Here is an 18643-nt window from a genome sequence, read left to right as displayed (position 1 = left end):
AGAGTGGGCCAAAATTCCATCACAGCGTTTTGAAAGACTGATCACCAGTTATCGGAAGCTGGCATAAAGGTGGCAAAACAGCTATTAAGTTTAAGGGGGCAGTTCGTTTTTCACATGGGTGATATACTGTAGGTGTTGGATGACATTTCTGCTTAAATGATTGTTTGTTTTTTATTTGAAAACTGTATTTTGCGTTTACTCAGCTTGCCTTTGTTTTTTGTTGCATCTCAATTGCATCTCATTTGAAGAACATTTTGTATAAAAAATACACAAAAACAAAATTAATCAGGATTTGCGTTCACATAATTACAAAGAGTTTATTTTGGAATGAACCATAATTTTTCTTTCTGCTTTGGGCATGAGGTAGAGCATAGAATTGGTGCTTTTATTTCAAGTGGCACTTTAATCCCCAAAGTTACTTTCTCCTGTTTGTCAACACACCAAGTTTGTAAACCAGACATATGCAATGTTATTATTATTTTTTGAAGTTTTTATAGTACTTTGGTTCTGTTGGGAGTTGAACTGGCAACCTGCTGAGTAGTGGCCCACTTTTTAAAACACAGGTTTATTTGTCATCCAAGAAGACTGTTTGCTGCATCTGTATTATTGAAGAGATATACTCTGCCTGGGCAATAAAAGTTGCATACACTAATGTTTCGTTGGACCTGATTTAGCTTTGATTATGGCATGCATTTGTCGTGGTATTGTTTCAACAACCTTATATAACATCACAAAATGTATTATCATCCAGACTTGCATACATTTTTGGCCGAGATCTTTATTGATGAAGGGAGAGTTCAACCACTCCGTATATTCTTCACCAAAACATCCCAAAGACTTTCAATGGGGTTAAGGTCAGAACTCTGTGGTCACCAATTCATGTGTGAAAATGATTCCTCATGCTCCCAGAACCACTCTTTCACAATTTGAGCCTGATAAATCTTGGCATTGTCATCCTATGCCCTTGCTGTCTGAGAAGAAATAATCCATTAATGGGAGAACCTGGTCACTCAGTACAGTCAGGTAGTCAGCTGACTTCATTTTATTGCCACAAAACATTGCTGAGCCTAGACCTGACCAACTGAAGCAACCCCAGATAATAACACTGCCTCCAGAGGCTTGTACTCTTGGCACTATGCATGACTGGTGCATCGCCTCATGTGCTTCGCCTCTTACCCCGATGTGCCCATCACTTTGGGAAAGGATACCTCTGTACTCATCAGACCACATGACCTTTTTCAATTGCTCCACAATCAAATCTATATCCTTCCTAGCAAACTGAAGTTGTTTTTTCCAATTAGCATTAATAACAATTGGCTTCTGTGGCCACACAGCTTTTCAATCCCAATCCTGTAAATTCTCGTCACATTGTGCATGTGGAAATGCTCTTACTTTCACTATTAAACATAGCTGTCAGTTCAACTGTTGATTTTTTACGATGTGACTTCTCCAAGCATTTTAGTGATCTCCGATTACAATCATTCAAGATTTTTTCTGACCACATTTGTTCCATGAAGCTGATGGTTCTCCACTATACTTCCAGGTTTTAATAATGCATTTGTCAGTTCTTAACCCAATTCTAGGGATTTCAGCAATCTCCTTCGTTTTTTTCTTTGCTTGAAGCAGGCCAATAATTTGCCCCTTCTGAAACACAGTAACATATTTTCCATGACCACAGGATACGTCTTCTGACATGGCTGTTTAAAGAAATGAGAAGCTACACATTGCATCAGTTAGGGTTAAAAGAATTGTTGCCAGCTGAAACATATATAATCACCGCAATAACGATCCAATCATAGGCTCTTAAGTGTATGCTTATTTAAATCCAAATGGTGAATTTTTTATTTTTTTTGGCCAGGCAGTGTATGTTATAAAGGGGTCTGAGAGTGCCCAGGTGTCATCCATGAGGCCATATGCCAGTGTTCAGGGATGGAAACACTGCCATGTGGCTCGTTAGCAAAATGCTTATTATGTTGTCAGCATCATTAGGAGTCACAACAGCAGCCATTTTATTGAGTTGGGGCGCCTGCTGTTCTTCCTGTTTTGCCCCTGTGCGTGTGCGAGCCAGTGTAGAAGGCTGGCATTAAACCTAGACATTACCTCACTCCTGGGCAGACGACCCATTACGATGCTCAGCAGGCTGCAGGAGAGAGAGAGAGGTGAAAAAAACTCAATACCTGGTGATTATACTCACACACACACACTGCAATGCATCACATCTGCAGGCGACCTATCATGGCTTTGCAGATAGCAAACCCCCAGTCATAAACTCAGTCACACAAACTGACAATTTCCCCTTCCTCCTGTCTCACACACCATGTCCTGCAGGGATTTGTGTGAATATCACAGAATGCAGCTTTCAGAAAAGAAGGAAAGCGATAGATTTTCAAGGCTGCCATTTTTATTCTTGCAGTTATATTATATGATATAACTGGAATGTTTTCACTTGTCTGTGTCTCTATGTTTTTCAGAACTTTCCCTCTGTCGACAGAGCAGGTTGCACAATTGTATAGCTGCCATACAGACATGGGAAGGCTTGTGAAAAAAAGCCTGTCATCAAGACAGACTCACCATGTAATTTTGTTCCTTGCCGTAATCTGTAAAACAGCACTTGTATTTTAAATATCCAGTCTTTGGCTATTTGGTGGACAAGTTGTATAATCTTATAATATGTGTGTTTGTTGTCCTTTTAATGATTCTTAGCAATGCATCTTTTATAAACCTCTAAAACACTGATTCTCTCTAACAACCTTTTCACAAGGGTGACAAAGCAGGATTATGATCTCTGCTAGTCATCAGCTCCTGAGTCATGATATATTGGGTTGAACCAGAGAATTGTGTAAGCATGTCTGTTTTTCTTAACTATTTGGCTACTACCACCATATTATTATAATTTTTACTCACCGTCATATTGTTCCAAACCTGTATGAATTTCTTTCCTCTGTGGAACACAAAAGGCAGACTGTTGGCCTCAGTTGCCATTCACGTTCATTGCATCTTTGTTCATACAATGAAACTGGTGACTGAGGTTGTCAGTCCCTAACGTTTTACAAAACATCTTTTTGTGGTAAACTTAAAGGAATAGTTCATCCAAAAATGGAAATTCTCTCATCATTTACTCACCTGAATGCCATCCCAGATGTGTATGACTTTCTTCTGCAGAACACAAATTAAGATTTTTAGAAGTATGTTTCAGCTCTGTTGGTCCATTCAATGCAAGTGAATAGTGGCCAGAATTTTGAAGCTCCAAAAATCATATAAAGGCAGCATGAGAGTAATCCATATGACTCCAGCGATTAAACCCATGTCTGAGGTAATGATGAAAGAATTTTATTTTTGAGGTTTACTAACCATACCTTCAGGCGTTATCAGACAAATGTTGCAGAATCAATGTGAATGTTCATTTTAGTTGAACAAGATATGTTTATTGTGTGGTGAGAAAACTTTTTGAGCTCCATTCCCTTGACCATACACTTCTGTGTGGCAAGGGGGAGACACTAGGTTGGGCTGTTCTTCAAACAGCAACAGAAAACCCAAATGGTTGAACACTTCCTTACTGATATGAAGGAGTGTCTGTATAAAAATGGTCATATTGGTTAATCTTTTGATATGTTTTAGTTTTGTTAAAAAAAAAATCTAATTTTAATTTATTTTGTTTAAAAATGAATTGTACGTTTTATGATGTAGAAATGAGATGGTGTGTTACTCTATGTTGTGGCAAATCTCTTACCTCTAAAGCATCCCCGGTAGCATTAGCATGCTGAGAGTATCCACCTCATTGGCCCAGAGACTTCTTCCTCAGGCAGCCATTCAAATTCAGACTTACATTTACATTTATGCATTTGGCAGATGCTTTTATCCAAAGCGACTTACAGTGCACTTATTACAAGGACAATCCCCCCGGAGCAACCTGGAGTTAAGTGCCTTGCTCAAGGACACAATGGTGGTGGCCGTGGGGATCAAACCACCAACCTTCTGATTACCAGTTTACCAGTTATGTGCATTAGACCACTACACCACCACCACTCCTTTACTTGACTCCTAAACTCCCCACTTTCTCTCCCCCATTTCTGCTTTAAACTGGGGAGATGTGTCTGTCTGCATATGTGTGTGTGTGTGTTGACTTGACTTCCAAACAAGACTTCAGACAGATAAATGTCATTTTATTCCCCTGAGGGTTGAATTGCTAATTAGGGCTGAGATTTAAAATGTTAAAATTTCATTTAATTCACTCTGCCCCAGACTGGAATGATAGTATAACTTTATACAGTGGGGTACAAAAAAAAAAAAAACTATTTTTCACAAGGAATGAATGTGTTTTTATTGAGAAGCTTTTGATCTGTTTAACTTAGTGTCTGGATATCAGTAGAAATGAAATGCAATATAACTAACCTGTGATATTTTTTTTGAAATAAACAATAATTTAAGATACAAATGAAAGAAAAGAAAAAAAAAAGTGGTTGTGTGCTGTGTGTCGCCAGACAGCTGGGTCACCTCGAGGTCAGCCCCTTACAATGCTCGCCTCCTTGACTGCTTGGGGGGTTCGCTTACAGGAGGGGTGGAGAGCAAATCCGCCGGGTTTATCCCACAAACGCAGATTTTCAGTTGATCCGGAGGGGTCAGAGAGAGCGGACGTTGGTTTTTAGTTAGTTGGAGTGGACAGCTTGGTTTTTAGTAATTCAGCGTGAAGTGAAGCGGTCACCTGGGAGCATGTAGTGAAGAACAGCATGTCAAGGCTGCTGGCGCGCGCTCTCAGTTTCAGCGCGAGCTGTTGGATGTGCTCACACCGGCTGGATCGCGCGCCGGCTATATTATCTCGCGTGCTCCATGCTAAACCTCACCGCTCCGGATGGCTCGAATGTCACATGCGGATCCCAACTCCAGGGAATGGCTATATGTGAGTGTTTTTACGTCGTGGTAAATTATGTTAGAACGCTTCTTTGCGACTTGAGCTTGTAGTTGTAGTTTGAACTCTTGAGTGTTTTATTTAATTTCGCCTCCTGCAATCTCGTCTGCCTGTCAGCTCTTATCAGCGGCTTTCGTGTGCGGTTTGTTAACGCCAATGTCTGATCTTAGCGCACCGCGACCTCAGCAATCTGTCTCTGTACGTGTCTAGTCTGTAAAACCAGACAGTGTTATAACTCTAGGCAGAGGCAAATGTCTACTGCCTTCCGGACTTTACAAACAAAGAGCCTTCAAGCAGACTGTCTAATGTTGTACTTCCGAGTAAACATCTCTGACTAGACGACACGACGTTAGTTTATGGTGACCGCTTATTTATGACATGTAAGTTACAAGAACTATTCAAATTTGATTATACTACTTGTTCCATTTTAATTGCTGTAAAGTCGTGTTTTTTTGGATCTAGTTTGTCAAAGCCAAACGTTTCACATGCACGTGACAGTATTGAGAATACACATTGTCGTCTTAAACTGTTTCTAAGAGAAATTAGTAAAAGCACCCAGCTTAGTAGCTGCATTAATTAAACTTTGCTACTAGATGAAATGTTCATGTGCTATCAGCCCTTACAATATTTTACCATGGTAACAATTTTAACATGGTAAGTTTTTGCAAAGAAATCATTTAATATAGTTATTGTTACTACTACAGATTCAAAATAAATTATGAAATCTCTTTTGAATGCTGTTAGAAGCTTTCACAGACTTTTTATGACAGTGCTGAATCAAGATATCACAGTTTTATTGTAGTGGCACACACCATCTATAGTATTTTGACACAAGCTAGTTTCTAAACACCTATGATATTAGGTTGACACTATTAGTATTTATGCTAGTATTAAAAACTAGTTTTTAAAAATTATCATGTTATGCTTGTGAACAGCTTGAGACATTCATGGATATGAAAGATGATATTAAAGTGAGATTTGTTATAGAAATAGTAATACAATTATCTGTCTGTCAATTCAAAGCACTGATGCATTTCTGTGTGTTATGGTGTTCGGCTGCTCTGGCTGACAGTTCTGTGAAACACAGACTCCTCTGTTCTTGGAGTGAAAAGTTCATATTCTGTCTGGATCATAAATTATGAATTTAGTCCTGGGGAATTCCCACACAGTAGGTAGAAAAGGCCTTTCAGAAGGGGGGGCTTTATGCTAGAAACTAACATATGCTACAGAATGTGACATTTCTGCTAAACATATACACACTGTTTGGATTTCTGAATAATTAATACATCTTCTGTTACAAATACATCTTCAAAAGCTGGCTGAAATAAGAGACAGGAGGAACACAGCCTTTGAAGGAGGCTCTGGAGGAACATAGATATGAAAAGCGATTTATTTGGCAATGTATATAATACTTGAAAAATTTCTAAACAAATCTTCCCTCAGAAATTCAAGCAAATGGATTGTATTTTGGAAAAGTGGCCTCTCTTGGTCCTGGCTCCATGGTGAGCTCACCACACTGAAAGCTGTGCCGGGTTAAGCAGCCCCGAGGTGCCACTATGAATTATTGATAAAGGCCAGTGTCGTCATGCCAGTCTGAGTGCTTTTGGCATCAGCCAGGATGATCCTGATGCCCACGCACAATGGCCTGCTTTAACGAGTGGCCCCAGCTCAGTTCAGCATACATTTTAATTTCTCTCTTCATGTGTGATAACAGTAAGGAAACATATACTGCAGATGCAAAAACGACAAATTTTGTCAATATTGTGACCAAAGTCATGTCTCATAGTTTCACTCAAAAATGCTAATTTTCAGAGAAAACTGAGCATAATTTTTTTTTTTTTTAGTTTTTGCCTTTGTAGGGATGTGTAGTCTTTTAAGTAGTACAGTATAATTTTGTCCCCACCCATATTGGGAACAGATCTTACTCCAAGCTAGGCCCAAACTGATAGCCGACTGCATATAAACTGCTTGTTCTGCTTGAGGCTTTAAAAGCAGCTCTGCAGCTGATGAAGTACAGTGTAGGATCTAGCCTCAGTGAGTGACTCATTAGCCACGACATCCTGAGTATACCAAGGAACGAGCTGTGCTTCGTTAGAAATACATGCAGTACTTATTTTTTTTTTACGTTAAACTGGACCACCCATGAAGGATAAAGTTTTAATAAGGGCTGGGTGTGGCTAACAACAACTACACGACTTTGCGGAATAAAGAACCTGTTCTCTCCTCTTATTCCTTCATCCCGGTCTTCATCTCTCCCTTTCACTTCTTACTGAACTAGCTCTTTGGAAATCTCACTGGTGAGCTCTGTCCCACCCAAGCTCTAATGTTCTCAGATGGAGTAGTGTGATTCTCAGCACTGAAGCTGTTCCTGCAAGTTCAGCTAGCGGTCATGGAGGAATGTTTTAGAAAGAAGAGCTTTTTTTTCCTCCAACTGATCTTTTAGAAACTCCCTTCATAGCTAAGTATGCCCTCAGGCAGACTGTTCCGCTTCTTGCACCTTTTTAAATGAAATAAAGAAGGGGAAAAAAACGTGTCTGGCAAGGTTTTTATAATCCCAGTCATGGTTGTTAGAGTTTGTGGGCTTGGTGAGCTGATGTTTAGTACACAACATTTGTGTGTGTTGGTCGCCACACCTTAGCCGTCATCCTTTGTGGTCACGTCCACCCTGTGAATGTGGAATCTAAAATAAGCAATTGTTATATTCGGCTCAGGCGAACATTTGAAGCTATTATTTATTATAAAAGGAACAAACTTGAAATGCTTCCAAAGAATAATATGTGCTTGCAAAGTCAGTCTTTCCCCTTCAAAGTCTGCGTTCTTTTAAATAATCTCTTTATTGACTGTGAAAGCTCCCGTGTGGCATAGCTACAGAGATCAGGCTGCGTTGGCGTGCGTGGCTGTAATGCCCGTTTCAGATTGTCTGTGCTGTTTATTTGGTGGCTCCTCTTCTGGGCTGGGCTAGATGCCCATTTCCCTGGTTCCCAACAGGGTGCCAGTCTGCCAGCTTGTTTTTTGTTGTTCTCTCACTGTCCCTGCATGCCTCTGGCTTTTTCATCTCAGCACACGGACAACCTGTGTGATCAGTCCTTTACAAACGCCCTCAGACAGGTTTGTCAAGCCTTTTTTTGTGACTTTCACCATCAGGCATATACTCAGCAACCATCTATTAACAAAACTGTTTTGTATGTATAAAATGCCACATTATGAGCCTAAACTAGAGAATAATGTATGGATTAAGTTTTAAATGGTCAAAATGCTCATAGATGTCTTAATGCTAATGTTCTGAATCACCTGTCAAAACACTTTGATATTATAGGAGTGCCTTGACTGCGACAGACACGCTGACAATCAAAATCGCCGTACTTGTCAATTCAACCTACCTCACCAAATGTCCACTGCAGTGGAGGTGTAGCCGTGGCATTTTGGTTTGTCTTTATTTGTTGTAAATAAAGCAACGTGACACCAAAGGCCATGCGTTACAGTGATTTTACTATGGTAATGGGGTGTTCTTGGGCATGACGTGAAGTGCTTAAAACCCCCTTACCCACAGTAAAATTACATGTACTCGAGTCCTGCACATGGGTGGGTACCCGACGGGTGAACCTCTAATGTTTGATGTAACGGGTGGAAAAATATTTACATTGTAATTTGCGGCGTGGGTCAAGAATCAATAGGCACAGGTCAAACTGTGGGTCAAATAGCCAAGGCAAGTGTATGTAATACAACGTATGCAATTGACTGGCATGTCTTAAGGTCAATGTTAGGTCAAAAATGGCAAAAAAAGAAACCGCTTTCTCTAAAAAGGACAGAACAAGGACAGAAAGAGATGTGAAAGGCCAGATGTACAACTAAACAAGAGGATAAGTACATCAGAGTCTGTAGTTAGTTTGAGAAATAGATGCCTCACATGACCTCAGCTGACAGCTTCATTGAATTCTACCCACTCTACAACAGTAAAGAGAAGACAAAGAAAAAAAGAAAAGGACACTTGAAACAAAAAAAGAAAAGGTTGGAGTGGGCAAGGAAGCACAGATATTGGACAACAGATAATTGGTAAAGAGTTTTATGGATCTTAACCCCATTGAGCTTTTGTGGGATCAGCTAGACTGTAAGGTGCATGAGAAGTGCCCGACAAGACAGCCGCATCTATGGCAAGTGCTACAGGAAGCGTGAGGTGAAATGTCACCTGAGAATCTGGACAAACTGACAGCTAGAATGCCAAGTATCTGCAAAGCTGTCATTGCTGCATGTTTTTGATGAGAACTCTTTGAAGTAGTTTAAGAAGTTCTGAAAATGTTTTGTCAAATTGTAATAGTAATTTTTCACGTTATTAATGTCTTGACTATACATTGTGATCAGTTGAATGCCACTTTGGTGACTAAAAGTACCAATTTCTTTCTGTAAGGGCAAAATCTGTACATTATTCAAAACTTTTGGCCACCAGATTCATACCAAACTCGTATGACTTTTTTTTTTGTTCCATAAAACACTAAAGCTGATGTAAGGCAGATTCACTTTCATTGTATGAAAAAAAAATTAGCAATAAAAGTGAACTGTGACCGAGGCTAGCATTTTGTCTAACATTTCCTTTTGTTTTCCATGGAAGAAAGAACTTAATTTGGGTTTGAAAGGACATGAGAGTGAGTACACAATGGAAAATTTTCAATTTTGGGCAAACTATCTATTTAAATTGACTGAATAAACAATTCCTCCACCAAGTATTTTAAATCATGTAAATGGGGTAACCTCCTCGTGGTCGCTACTATGTGGTTCTCACTCTCGGTGGGGCTTGTGGTGAGATGTGCGTGGATGCTGTGGAGAATAGCGTGAAGTCTAAACACGTGCTATGTCTCTGCGTTAACGAGCTCAACAAGCCACGTGATAAGATACATGGATTGAAGGTCTCAGATGTGGAGGCAACTGAGATTTGTCCTCTGCCACCCAGATTGTGGCGAGTCACTACTCCACCACGAGGACTTTGAGTGCATTGGGAATTGGGCATTCCAAATTGGGGAGAAAATTAATACCTTCTGCAGCCTTTAAGCCTGTAATACTCTAAACTCAGTTTAACACAATGTAGCATGTTTAATCCATTCCACAAAATGTTGTAGATTTTCGAACTAAATCAGCATAGAAAATGACAAAAAAGAATCAGATGCTGTCTGAGCCTAGACTAATCTAAACACTTATTAATTGTTGCAATATCCATTTAGTAGTCAGTTCCAAGTAGTCAGTTCCAGCTCTGTTACTGAAGCCAAGAATATTTTGGTCCTTATTGAATGTGATCACATTTGAGTTTTTTTCATTGAAGTGTTGATTAGTAGTGGCACACACTGATAGAGTTGTGTGTTGTATGTACACAGCATGCAGGGTTTGACATCAGGTAAGGACACCTGCTCCTCTTTTCCGGTACTAGCTTGGCATGATGCAGTGTCTCGTACAGGGTGCCCATCTCTTAGACCGTCTGGAAAAGCTGTATTTGTGTATGTTTGTTGGGTAACAGATGTTGTGTGCAATGCTGTAAATTATTTAGGATTGGTGTGTGTTTTGTGGAATAAGGCATCATGACAAATCTGGCATCTAGATTATCTGTTAGCTGAAGGGGGGGCAGGTGAAAATGAGCACCAGTGCTGGGTATTGGTGTAGATTTCCAGATTAAATTCGATTCCGATTCACAAGCTTTCAATTAAATATCTATTCATATAGATTCATATTTCAGTTATAATCTTGTTCTTTTGCTTACATACAAAACAAATTATCTCCCAACTAACGTTGTTAATTGTACAGGGGACCTTTTAACTAGGTACATTATGAAAATATTTATTTTACTATTATATTTTATTACTTTTTCATAATTTTGGCTTTTTAAAAATGAACAAATAAATGTATTTAATCAATAAATAAGATTTTATATTTCATATTAGTTTTCTTACATATTGTTAAATTGCATAATTTGTACTATTTACAAGTATTTACATTGGTTTATTGAACACGTGCTAAAAACGGTGCTGTCTCTTTAACAAAAAAATGTATTTCTGTAAACCGCGCCTTTTAAATGAGTGCATGTTAATGAGAGAGGACTCGAATGGCTTTACCTCATCTGTGCGATGCGTGATTAGAATTAAATGTTTTTGTTGTCGTTTTTGATCAACAACTGACTGTAAAGAACAGAGAGAGTATTAAAAGAGACATTATTCAATGACAAATGGGTTGCGTGGATCTCCTATTTGGACACATATTACACGGAACAACTTTTACTCTCAACTGGCTGTGAAAGGATCTCACTGCTGAATGCTTCACGACTAAACTACACAATTACTGGTGAGTGAAATGTAATATTTATCAGACAGTTGCTAAATATATTCATATTCAGTTGCATAGTGTGAAATGTTATTTCAAATGTGAGTGATTTCCTCTCATTGTAGTAGAAGGTTGAGCATTGAATGAAAGGTCAATCTTGGGATTTAAGAATCGAGATCGTTCAAATGAAGATCGCAATTAATTGGAAAAAAATATTTTTACCCACCCATAATGAGCGCTGTTTCACACATGCAAGCACACCAGCTTTTAGAGTATTACATGTAATTCTTGCAGTTCACTCCTGTTTGCTATTTTACCTTCATTCATATTTTAATAAAATCTCCATTAAATCAGAATTAAAGTTTAAAATTTTAGTCCATGTGTGTTTGTTTTGAGCTCTTTTATATTCTAGTGTATCCCTACACATTTACAATACTCACTTTTGTATCCAAAGCAACTGTATTTAGCAGACACTCATACATTTACATGCACTGTTATAATCGAGCTACATTAGTTTTATTTGCTTAGTTGAGCTACAGTCCTCATCTGTATGTTCAAGTATACATGTTCCTGCCACAATGTGTAATACAATTTTTGAACTATGTCAACTGAAGAAGTGCCAGTAATACTTCACATCACTTATTATTATTATTATTCAGTTACACATTACACTTCTCATTAAGAGTAGGGGTGTAACCCCGATATGGCTGGTATCGCTCAAAAATGTTCGATATCGATACCGATATCTTGACTTTGATACCGGTTCCTAAGCGATAATATTTTCAATATTTGTTTGGTCGGAAAAAAAAACTGCAGGAAAAAGACGAACATTACCTCTGGTTGGACACTAGGTGGTACTATAAGATAATTTTCGGTAAACATGGTTAGGGTTAAGCTTACACAATAAAGCAAAACACCTTGATTTCAAACTTTGAACTTTATTTTTTATAGTCAGGCAAGAATCCATCTAAACATGCAGATGGAAAATTACTTACACAAATGAAGACATAAATGTAAAAAGAATAATAATAATAATAATAATAATGATGATAATAATCACTGAAATATAAATCCTAGTTCAGGTGAATGTGTTTTTGTATTATTTTATACATTTTGTATTATTTTATATAGTTTGCATTATCTTATGTTGCGTTCACAATAAACTGCTCTGTGGAAATAAAGTGAATTGAACTCAAAGCACCTCCTGAAATGATGTCTGAGGTAATTTGCAGCACTCATAAAAAATACAAATTGGAAGGCAGAAACAAAGTGTGAGATCCTTAGATGTGTGTGTTCCACGAGACTGCATGCCTCCATATCAGCGCGTCATGTATGCCAATATACAGCTTTTCTGCCATCTGTACTTAATAATATAATAAAGAGTGTTTCTTCAAATGTGTGTCTATGGGCAAATTATTTGTAATATTAATTTGATGATAATAATAGTTTAATAATAATAATTTAATAGATTGATGGGAAAATGATCCAAATATCATCATGTCATGGTCAAAGGCATCAGATATTGGCGATCACTCTGACCATTATTGATCCCGAGATCATCGTCTGTTTGCTCAACCGAATGTGCATTTCTCTATAAATTAACACAATGTTCAGACAGTCTCTTGCTGGTTTTTCCAACACATTCTGCAGTTTGCATCGTGCGTGCGCTTTGTAAAAAAATATATTTTAAAGGCTCATTATTACGGTTCTCCGTAATGTAGAACAGCGCTAGCAATATTACTGAAAACATTATTTCTCAGCCCTGGAACTCCAACCTTTTCCTTGATGCCTAAACACAGCCAATCACCAGCACTTTTAGATTTGGGCACATCCAACATGCTACATAATTATCACTGACGTTGACGAGATTAACCCCTTAGGTATAAAAAATTTGGTATCAAACGACAAGACATTTTTCGATTCTTGATTGTTTGGAGGCAATTCAGTTGGTGTCTAAAATGTATCGAACTCAATACCCAGCCTTAAACCCCGGTGTCCTAGCCAAATTCCTCCTATTGGCCCTTATCAATCATGGCATCCTAATAATCCCCATCCATGAATTGGTTCTATCACTATACTAGCTCCTCTCCACCAATAGCTGGTGTGTGGATGCTGCACACTGGTGGTGGTTGCGGAGAACCCCTTGTTCACTATGTATAGTGCTTTGAGTGTAATGTCAGAAAAGTGCTTTATAAGTGTAACATTCATTCATTCATATTGTGTCATGTGTATTTGAACTGAAACATTAAGACTGTTGCTTGACCACGCAAAAACGTGCTGTTGCACAATACAACTGCGCAAAGAAACATGGCAATGCTGTACGAAGTCAAACTACAATCGCATTTTCATGAGATTTTAAGAAGACAAATAGTTGTTTTAGTCTGAATGAAATCAAACTTTTTAAGTGCATGTACACATACTTACTACCATTCTTAGTGACATTACACTAATTATAGGTTCAGTCCTCCTGTAGTAACCTGAGGGTAAGTGTCCTGCTCAAGGGTACACTGGTGGTAATAGCTCAGAGCTCACCCCTAAAGGGATTTTAGCCAGCAACCTTCCAGTTACCAGCCCAAACCACTTAGTCAGTTTATTAGAGTGCAAAGGGTCTGGAGGATGCAATAGATTCAGAGAAATCCAGTGGGGAATCCAGTTTAGATGTGTTCAAATTAACATTAATTTGTGAATGACACTGTGAATTGGTTAATGCATTAAAAGATCATGTATAGATGAACATGAAAGCTGCGACCTCTATCTATTTCACTAAATGTATCACCACACACTTTGCTTCTTTCTCTTTCTCTGCCTCTCTTTTTGTGTGTCTCTTGCCCTCCCTCTTCTGCTCTTCACCCACACACTCGCTCTCTTTTGTTTTGTCTAGCGCTATCTGTCTGCTCTGCCTGGTGACAGAAAAGCCTGATGCAATTTGATCCTCTTGCTGTGGTCTGCAGAGACAAATTAACTCTGCATACATGGCTAATCTGCAGTCTGTAATACCCAGACCCTCTTTTCATTCATTCTGTCTCTCTCTCTCTCTCTCTCTCTCTCTCTCTCTCTCTCTCTCTCTCTCTCGCTCTCTCTCTCTCTCTGTGATTGGCATAGGAGGTCAGTGTTAAATAGGACAGAGAGTGTCAGTAGGAGACTAGGACATGACGTAACAATCAAAGAACAGCTCCTTACACTGTCACAAATATTAAGGACAAATTCTCTCTGCAAGACCTTATTAAAATGATAACGACAAAGACAACAAAGACCATAGCTAAGTGATTATAGATGAACTATACAATTTCTGTGACACCAGCACCACTGAACGGAATTGCAAAAATAAGCTTTAAATATTTTTTTTTAAATAAGAATGTTTTCCAGCTTTCCAAACACGCCCCTCATCTGCTTTTTATTTAACTGTCAGATAGTCGCACCCCCAACTCAAGCCATTGGTTGAGTAACGATTTTTGGGCAGGTATTCTAATACATAGACACCAGTCAATCAATTTATGTCTTCTGAAGCAAATTGATAGATTTGTGTAAGAAACAAATCGATAATGAAATCTTAATTAACTTTAAAAAAATCACTTCCTGCCAGCTGTCAACGCATCGGTGTTGTAAGCGCTATGGCGCATTCACAAGAGAATTTGAAAGTGTGCGCTTTGTATACAACAGTGGAATGAACGTTATGCGAGTGTTAGTTCATTTCAAACAGAAATTCAGCGCTGTGCGGAAGCAACGATGTAAAACATTTTAGTTGTAAAATGTTTTAATTATTGATTTTTACTGGATGTGGTTTGATGTGGATTAATTTTATGCTGCCTAAATATGCCTTTTCGACCGTTAATAGCCAGCAGACTGATGGCACCCATTTACTTGCATTAAAAGGACCTACAGAGCCTCAACATTTTTCTAAAAATTGGGTGAACTTTTCCTTTAACTAGCTTTGTTTTTACACCTGAAAAAAATGTGAATGATGCTTGCCCTTGCAAAACTCGCCGCCACAAATTAGTGTGATGGGTGGTTGACATGTGTTTGCTAAGGTGTTGCTTACTGGCCAAAAGAGCACACCCCCAAGTTTCTATAATATTATTTTCATGTAAATGTATGTATGTGTATATTTGAAAGTCACAAGTCATAGTATCCTTTTCGTGTGTGCGTGAGAGTTTGAATCCTGTAGTTATTTTGTATTGTATTGATTCAGTTCCAGTCTAATGGCTTTGTGTTTGTAGTCTTATTTGCCCTTTCTAGCACTCTGATCTGAGCCTCTTTTGCTCTGTCTTATCTGTCCTCCTGTCTGATTGTCACTTCCTTTCTCTGTCTTGCCTGGTTTCCTGTCTGTGTCATTCTCTCTCTATTTTCTTCACTCTCCCCTCTGCTCTCTCCTTCTTTTGGTCTCTCCTCTTATGCCATAAATTAGGAGAGATGTGTTTGTTTCTTTTGATGTGCGAGTGCCAGTATCCCGCTGTAATTCACTGCAGGCAAGAACTCACTCTTTCATTCTCTCTGTGACACTCTCAAACTTTCAGTCTCTCTGTTCAGCTCACTCAACTGTACAAGAATCCAGAAGGGTCACTCAGCACAGTTGGTGGAGAATTCTTGAAGCTCATTTTTGTTTTTTGAAAAGCCTGGCTGTGCTCTCCAAATGCAGCTTTACAAAGTGTCTCCATCAGAGAAACAGCCTTGGTCTTGAGTATCGACTCTAAACTGAGTCAAGCAGGGTGTGCCTCATGTTTAAACGGAGCACAGTGTTTTCAGAAACATGGATTGAGCTGTGTTTGTTCTTGTTGGTTCTGGCGGCCTGATGCAGACAGGGCTTTCAGAAAGAAGGAATAGCACTGTCCTGCTGTTCTAGCCACTTTGCCCACTTGTCTGTCTGCTTATAGACAGCACACTCCAGGACAGCTTTCCACTCTGGTTCTTTCAGTTTTTACTTTTGTCAAACCAAACTGGCTCTCAGCCTGTATGCTGGATGATTTTGTATATTTGGAGGGACCATAGTCTTTATTCTGCAGATGGGGACTCTGGCTCTTGATGATTCTGCTGCCATCTTGTGGTCCAAAGGAGACCTGCTCACCCTCCCTGCTATTTCTAGATTTATTTGTATTATTTTAATATTGAAATGTAAAATATTAAAATAATAAAAATAATTATAGAAATAGCAGGGTGGGTGAGCAGGTCTCCTTTGGATGTTCTTTGAGGTTCACTTATAATATTAGTAAAAAAAATGTGTACAAATAAAAATTTCCACCCTCATGCTGAGCCTCAGTCAGAAACACTGCATTGTGGCTGCTTCTCCTTTAAGACTTGACAGTAAACGCTCACTGTTATGATTGGCTTTCTGCTCTTGACTGACCTGCTTGCTCTCCTTGCCATCTCACTGTTCACTGCTACTGGTTGGATATAGAAGTGACAAGATTTATAACAAGATTAGTTGTTGTGGCAATTTTTTGGTTAAGGGTCAATCACCGCCAGTGATGGGTGTTATATGGTGGTTGGGGGAGGGGTGCACGCAAATTATGCGTACATTTCGAGTGTATTGTGGAGCAAACTGTCACTGTGTCATTGAACTCTAAATAAAAATGAAACCATTTGTAAAATATCACAAAATACCCATAATAGCATAAATCCAAAACTTTTTGCATTGGTTTATCATTTCTGTCTGTCATTGCACTATACCGTAGATCTTATAAGCTAGTAACATGTACATGTCAATGCTAAAAATATTCCAGGTCACAGATATCCAATATTCAACATGACTAAATATCACTAAACAACTGAACAATACGTACTGTAAATAGATCAGACCTACCTTTTCTGGAAGTTTCTCAATGATCCGAAAAAAAAAAATGTTTTTTTGGGAGGTTCTCACTTGAATCAAGATGTTTCCAGCCACACTGAATACAAGTCCCGAACACTGTGTCAATATTGTCTATGAAATTACTGACGATTGATTTGTCAGTAATTACCTTTTTGATTCCATTTACAAAGACAGGATCATGAGGATAATTAAACAATTTTAATTCAAACATCGTTGATGAAAATATTATGAAAAATAAACAACACTGCAAGATATTACTAATGCACTCAAAATGTTTTAGAAGAAGAAAAACCTTGTTGAATAAAACATTGTTTATTCAAATAATCCAGTCATAATATTGTGAGGATTTTCCCATCTAAACCTGCATGTTTTTGAGATGAAAGCATTGATCCCTGGTAAACTGAAGTGCCTTTTAATCACTGATTTTCAACTGTGTTATATATATGTGTGTTTGATCAGCTATATCAACAACATAAATATAATATTATAACTTGAATCTGCAATGAAGCAAATGCACAACAGAGCTTGACTTTTAGATAGAGCACATAAATGGGCTCATGTTATTTGTTGACATGTTATCGAATAAATTCTCTTGTGCGTGAGTTTGTGAAGGAATTTTGGGATTGTAACTTCAGTCGGGGTCGAATGGATGTGAAGTTGACCCACCTAGTCTGCAATCAGTCATTGTGTGTGCTTGACTTTTAGTTGTGCACTAAATGCATATCTTGTGAATACGGCATTGCCATAATGCGCTATGTAGCGTAAAATCAGTCTCTAAAGAAAATGAAAATAAATATGTCCCTAGGATTTAGAATCCACAACACAGTTACTTAGGATCTAATACTTAAATATACTCATTACATTTTATAATTTCAGGAATTTATTTAATGCTTTGACAAGGTCTTTTATGCAAGTTGATATATTTATGTGCATAAGGGGGCAGTGTCACCGTCATGCTACCAGCCCTATTAGTCCTTGACCTGTTGTTGTTGGGGCGGTCAGATGCAAATATCTACGAAAGTGTGACATGACAATGGGGAGGAAGTTGATAACCAGTCGTTTTGACAGCTTGGTTTCAACAAATGCTCTTTTTGCAGTAAGGAGGAAGTTTAGAGTTCTGAATCTTACAGTAGGTTTTTATTGTGCAGTGTACTTTTCCTACATGTAATCACATTTTCCTTTTTTACTCATGTCACGGCAGTGTCAATAAACATGTGCAATTCACACATGTGACGATGTTAACTTAAAAAAAAAAGAAAACGATTTGGATTAAAATGTATTTGAAACTATTAAAGAAAGTCAGTATTTTAGGTGCTGTCATTTTCTCTTAAAAGGATGGTATGCCCAAACATTTAAAATCTTTCATAATTTGCTCACCCTCATGTTATATAATGGTTTTAATTATGACATTCTTCCGTGGAACACAAAAATAGATGTTAGGCAGAATTTTAGTCCCAGTCTCTGTTCACTTTCATTGTGTGGGAAAAATAAAAAGATGTAATAAAAGTGAAAAGTGACTGAGACTAACAAACTGCTTAATTTCTTATTTTTGTGTTCCACAGAAAAAAGCTTTCTGGTTGAAAACAAAAAAATGAGGATGAGTAATAATGACAGAATTTTCTTTAACCTCC

The 18643-nt window shown here is 38.2% G+C and overlaps 1 protein-coding gene across 3 annotated transcripts in view; it reads left to right on the top strand.

The window, feature by feature from the left end:
• Positions 1 to 18643, top strand: part of ldlrad4b (low density lipoprotein receptor class A domain containing 4b) — a 75257-nt gene that overhangs the window by 44853 nt on the left and 11761 nt on the right. The window contains exon 1 of one of the 3 annotated variants that reach the window (XM_052147754.1): positions 4634 to 4897. The exons of 1 other annotated variant lie outside the window; for it this stretch is intronic. In XM_052147754.1, the coding sequence (XP_052003714.1) occupies positions 4828 to 4897 (70 nt within the window). In that variant the 5' untranslated portion in view covers positions 4634 to 4827. Of the gene's footprint in view, positions 1 to 4633; positions 4898 to 5206; positions 5287 to 18643 lie in introns of those variants that run through there. One more of the 3 variants, XM_052147755.1, reaches the window with a different exon arrangement.

Source organism: Xyrauchen texanus, chromosome 17 (genome assembly GCF_025860055.1).
Source record: "Xyrauchen texanus isolate HMW12.3.18 chromosome 17, RBS_HiC_50CHRs, whole genome shotgun sequence".
Taxonomy (NCBI): domain Eukaryota; kingdom Metazoa; phylum Chordata; class Actinopteri; order Cypriniformes; family Catostomidae; genus Xyrauchen; species Xyrauchen texanus.
Note: the sequence above shows the minus strand (reverse complement) of the source record. Positions and strands in the feature narration are given on the sequence as shown.